The 5,551-nt window shown below is 39.0% G+C and overlaps 1 protein-coding gene across 1 annotated transcript in view; it reads right to left on the bottom strand.

Annotated features, from left to right (window-relative positions):
- LOC106518200 (alpha-synuclein) overlaps positions 1–5,551 on the bottom strand; it is an 18,405-nt gene that overhangs the window by 7,209 nt on the left and 5,645 nt on the right. The window contains exon 4 of the mRNA XM_014009355.1: positions 1,567–1,709. Coding sequence (XP_013864809.1) covers positions 1,567–1,709 — 143 coding nt within the window. The remainder of the gene's footprint in view (positions 1–1,566; positions 1,710–5,551) is intronic.

The following is a 5,551-nucleotide window of genomic DNA, read 5'->3' on the forward strand; positions in this document are numbered from 1 at the left end:
ACATGGAAACCTAATTTTTGAGCCAATACCTCATTTATTTTTAAAGTTATCTAGCTTACAAGAGGAATGAACAGATGATATTTCCAAGTCCTGCTTCGCTTCACGATGGTGAACAAAAATGTAAGAGGAGGGTAATTTAAAAAGTCACATTTGTAGGAAAGTCCGTCGCCCTGCACACCTGATTTAAACACAGTTTCATGAACTCTATTAACTTTTAATGTATGTGTTTGGATGTCTCTCAGCTACTACCACAACAAATTTAAGTTTGATTTAAGTAAATTGTTGTTAGAGCTTTTTTTGTGTTTTTATTTATTTTAATCAATCATGGCGGCTTCCTTGAATCACTCCAAAATTTAATCGGTTGCAGATGTACATCCAGTGATTACTTACTAAGAGTTTCATTAAAATGCATCCAGTGGGTTTATGAGATTTTTTGCTGACATGAAGCAAACATACTCACACACAAGCAATTACACGAGAACCTCCCTTTCAAGACTGTAAGCAATAATGATAATTTTCTCTCAAAGGACATAATAATGTTGCACATTTTTTTTGTAATGATGAAAAAATCTGCCTCTTCTCATTGGTTGATGATCATTACAGGATAATGGATTTTACAGTAAAATCAGATGACGACAGTCATAATTAAAGGTGTGGTAAACTCCTGTAAACAGTCCGGTGAGCTACGACACAGATACTGGTAGGTTTTATAGATGTTTAACTAAAACAGGTTGAGCAGAGCTGAATAAAACAACAGTGTTAAGAAAGGCTGAACTCATTAAGTTCAGCTCATGAAGTTTTTTCTCCTTATGGAAAATTTTGTCCTCCCCAACATTCAGAGCTTAATCTGTTTTGCCTCCATCTTTGCTTAAAACATTATTAACTTTTAGAGTCAACTTGTCTGCCTGTTTGCAACATATCTCCTAAGCCACAGGATGGATTTGAATGTCAGTAATTAATCATTTAATTTACCTCTACAACTTATTAACATTTAGAGTCATCCTAATTCAAGATAGCTGCTGTGGCTAATATAGTGTAAATATCATAAAATGGTTAAAACTGTGTCAATTTTAGCGATATTAAGGTAAAACTTGATGAGGTAGTAGCTGAGAGTGATCCTCAACACTTTGTCTACATGCTAAATGATTTTGCATAACGTCACTATATTAAGTGAAACTGCAAAAATATTATTTTCAAAGCTTTTGACCAAAACTAGTATAACTTTATCCCTTCTTAGCAGAAATCAACATGCAATCCTTCAAAGAATGCTACTGTTTTTATATTTAATTAGTTTCAGTAAATGTTAATTAACATGATACTTTTAAACAATGCTGTTCTTTATTTTTTTATTTATCACTGCTCGTTTTTTCATGATTTATGTGATCAGACTGACATGAACTGGACAATTTGTATCAGCATGAAACTTACAGGTAATTCATGATGACTGCAGTTCCACTGAAACACAATTTATTAATAATAATAATAAAATTAAAATCGATCAAAAATCTTTAATAAATACTACCTCCACCTTACGCTCACTGTAAACATTTAGAGCATGCATCTTACTTGTTTGGCTGGATCCTTCTTGACCAATCCGGTGGCGGCCGCAATGTTGCCTGCGCCCTCCACGGTTTTCTGGGCCACAGCCGTAACCCCGGTAACCATTGCTCCGCCCACCTGAGACACTCCAGACACCGTTTTACCAGCGACTGCAGGGACAACAGGGAGGAGAGGCGAGGAAATGATGAGAAGGGAGGATTCCTATCAAAGTCTAAATACCTGAGGGTTACAGACAGATTCTACCACATAGATTACAAATTGATTATCAGAGTAACTGGATTAATAAAGCTGCTCTGATTTGGGTTCATTTATAGAAGTTATTTATAATTTTAAAATGACTGTGCAGCTTTGTAACCAAATATCCTTTTTTTTTCCTTTGCTCCAAAAGGTGGAAAAGGAGGAGTGTAAATGAAATCGAATGAATTAAATCCAAGTGATGGACAGCTGTAATCAACATGGAGATAACAAACAGAGGTAGTTGATCAGGAAACCGTGGCTCGCACTGATCCATCAGCACCACTCAGCATTATTAATCAAGACTTGAAGCCTCTCAGGGCTTCATCATGGCCTGGATGGGCTTCTCCAAAGCAGATTATCAGATCATCTAGTGCAGATCGCTGACAAAACTTTATGCCACCCCATATTTATCTCTCACTAATCTCAGCATTAAAAGCACCCACTTGCAACATTATTCCTCCTGAAGAAGTGGCCACCCACCTCTGTCTTTCTGTTTGATGTTAATAAGAAGTGACAAAGAAGACCTGTGGGGAGTTTATTAAATTGTGTCAAATACGGCTGTGAATCTGATACTTCTTCATTCCTACCTGAATATTCAATAAGACGAAAAGCAATTTTGTACATACTTATTTTTTAGTAACAAAACATGGATACGTTTCATTAAAAGAAAGCTTAGACTTTTTAAAGTGAGGTTCTGTGGAAAGGTTGCAAACAATTAATGTCTTACCTGTTGCAGATAGCTGTTTAAATGTCCTCAGCTTGGAGAAACAAGAGTTTAGGTTGATTTGAAGAGTAATGGGTTTTATGAGTGGGGTCAGGAACAAAGTGGACTGCACCTGTTTATAAGCCTTTACTCTACAGTCAGCTTGGCTTTGCACAATTTATCTAGCAAAAATTATGCTCCCATTCTTACAGGGGATTCATTAAAACGTGCACTACCATGCAAGGCCAGACTCGTAACATTTAGATGTATTAAAGGGGCAATATCATGTAAAATCGACTTTTTTGAGTTTTATGTCATGTTATAATGTTACACTCTCATAAAAAAAACATGCCCAAAGCCTTGCTCTGACTCATTCATGCATGTTTGAGAAATCCTGCAGCATTTTTAGGCAGCCATGCTGAGGAGCAAAACGACAGGTGGGGACCAGAAACACCTCTGGGACATGTTTTTAAGCAGAACTTCCTCATGGCAGAGCACCCCCTCCTCCCTCCCCACACACTCTGCCCATGACTCCTGCAGGCTCTCGGCAGTAACAAAGCAAACGAGTGAAATTGAAAGTGAAACTTAACCTGTCTGCTGCTCTCCACACTACTTCTCACTCAGTGAAGCTCTTTTCAGATTCAAAATACCTTTGAGGAAATGTATTTTCAGATGCCAAGTAAACTGCATCGTAGCGCATTTGCGAAACAACCCACCCCCGCACGTGCGCAACCCCACCTCCCCACTGAAATGGGTGTGACAGAAGCGGAAGGTGGTTCTTAAAGAGAAAGAGGCCAATTTCAATGCGTTTAGAAGAGGAAGTGATGAGAAGATAAGTTTATTTTCTATTTAACATAAAAACAGCATTTTAATAACAGCTAAAGGTGACATAGATACTTTATTATGGTATAGTATTTAAATGTATACCTGAGAAACACATAATATTGGCCCATTAAAAGAACAAACTACGAGTCATCATTATGTGGTTGTTGAGAGCTGAAGCCAGTAGGATCGGGTTTACAGGAGATGTCATGTTGAATATTTGGGACGAGCGCTGTGCACTCAGAACGTCAAGTTTTAAGTCCTGCCTACTCGCCCTACGCGCAATCGTTATGTTACAATACTTAATGAAATAATTAATGAAAGCTAAGCAATTGAGAAAAAACGAGTACTCAAACATACAGCAGTGAGGTAAGGACTACATGAGTCAGTGTTAATGAGTGAAGTATTTGGAGCAACCATTTTATACAAATGGTGTGCATAATACTAAAGGCTAGAATCTGCATGGACTGTAGCAGTGGTGTAGTCTATGTGATACACAGGTATACCAAGTTTGTGTACAGTATATCAAACTGCAGCTTACATCAGCACATATTCTCCATAGAGGCAGATGGCGTGGCAGTATTCTACACAACCAGTGGAAACAAGGTGAAGTGGGCGGGGTCGACGCTCTCAGTTCAATACATCAACTCTGTCAAGTAAAACAAGCTTAAATAGGCTGCACACCCTCACGCAGTGTTCCTAACTACTCAGTGAGCTGTGCACGTCGGCGTGAAAATAAGAACCAAACCACGAGTTTCAGCTGTGTGAAAAAGCCAAACTACCAAAATCAGGTCTCTGAAATGGCTCAGAGAAAACAAACAGGCAGGTACCAATGCTGGCAAAAAGCACTAAGCACAAAACTAATAATAACAGATTAACTTTAATGCGTCAGTCTACCTACCTCAATACGTGTTAACTCACTGATTGTGTAAAAAAAAGAATAAAATAGTTGATATTTGGCAATTCTGTTTAATTTATATCAATTTTTTATACCAATCTAAACTTATTAGTTGCTGTAATGACAAAGTTTTGTGTTTGTCATTGTTTTATTAAAAAAGGTCATATTAATTAAAAAAAAGGCTCCATTGATTAAAAAAATAAATACTGTGCGCTGTGTGAATGTATGGTATAGCTCTTGATCCTGAGTGTTTCTAACCTTGTGTCCTTCATCTGAGGAACACAAAGGTTTGATTAAAGCTCATGGTACGTTCACACCGAATGCGTTTTGAGCAGCAGGAGCAGCCAGTTTACATGCAAAGTCTATGGTGGACGGGCCTCGAGGGGTCTTGCGGCGCGTTAGGTCCGTTTAGCGCGGCGCACAAGGAACGCGGAAGGTGTGGCAGAGCATTTTCCGTGCATGCGGTGCGGTGAAAGCAGCCGACACCCGAGTTCAAAAATCTGAACTTTTGCCGCTCGACGCGTCTTGACAACCAATCAGAGAGACTCATTTTTCCACGTGACGGTTTCCTGAACGTTGCACACAAACAGACGGACAGGAGCTCTTTAGCTGAAATCGACCGTCTGTAGTTGATGTTCTGGCTGGAGATATCAGCACCGATGTGGGTCAGCAGCTCGTTAAACTGGGCTCAGAACAAAAAATAGTCCATCAGCTAGCAGCTCCTGGAGTGGTGAAACTACCGAACAAACTGCCTCTAAATCATCTGGTGAAATAATTATAAGGTGAGTGCAACGTTCGCTTGCTCTTTACCTAATAAAGCAAAGCCATTTTCTTTATTTTGTCTTTATTTCATCTGCTGAAGACATTCTGGGAAAAAACCAAGACGCTCCTCCCTCTTCAGACGCACGTCTAGTCTGTGTCCCGGTCTTAATATAGCACATCCAACTGGAGGTGCTGGGTGCATTTTTGCTGCTCAAAACGCGTTTGGTGTGAACGTAGCATCAGTGTGTTTTTGGGGAGAGCAATGGGCCCACTTACGAGGCCCCTGCCTCTTCATCCATCCCCACTCAACACGTCAAATACACACACTTCCAAAATCTAGAAAACAGCACTGGACTATAGTATTTTAGCCCACGCCTTAGAGGCAGGACTGGCCTGTAACATTGTTTACAAAAGGTTGTGTTTTGGCTTTAAAGGAGACATATCATGCTAAATGCACTTTTTTTGCATTTTTAAACTATTTTTTGTGCAGTTATAGTGTCTAGGAGTGTAGAAAACATCAATTTATTCTGTTCTGTTACTGCAAAGATATTTTAATATATTTTTATGGG

This window comes from Austrofundulus limnaeus, unplaced genomic scaffold (genome assembly GCF_001266775.1).
Source record: "Austrofundulus limnaeus strain Quisiro unplaced genomic scaffold, Austrofundulus_limnaeus-1.0 Scaffold57, whole genome shotgun sequence".
In the NCBI taxonomy this organism is placed as follows: domain Eukaryota; kingdom Metazoa; phylum Chordata; class Actinopteri; order Cyprinodontiformes; family Rivulidae; genus Austrofundulus; species Austrofundulus limnaeus.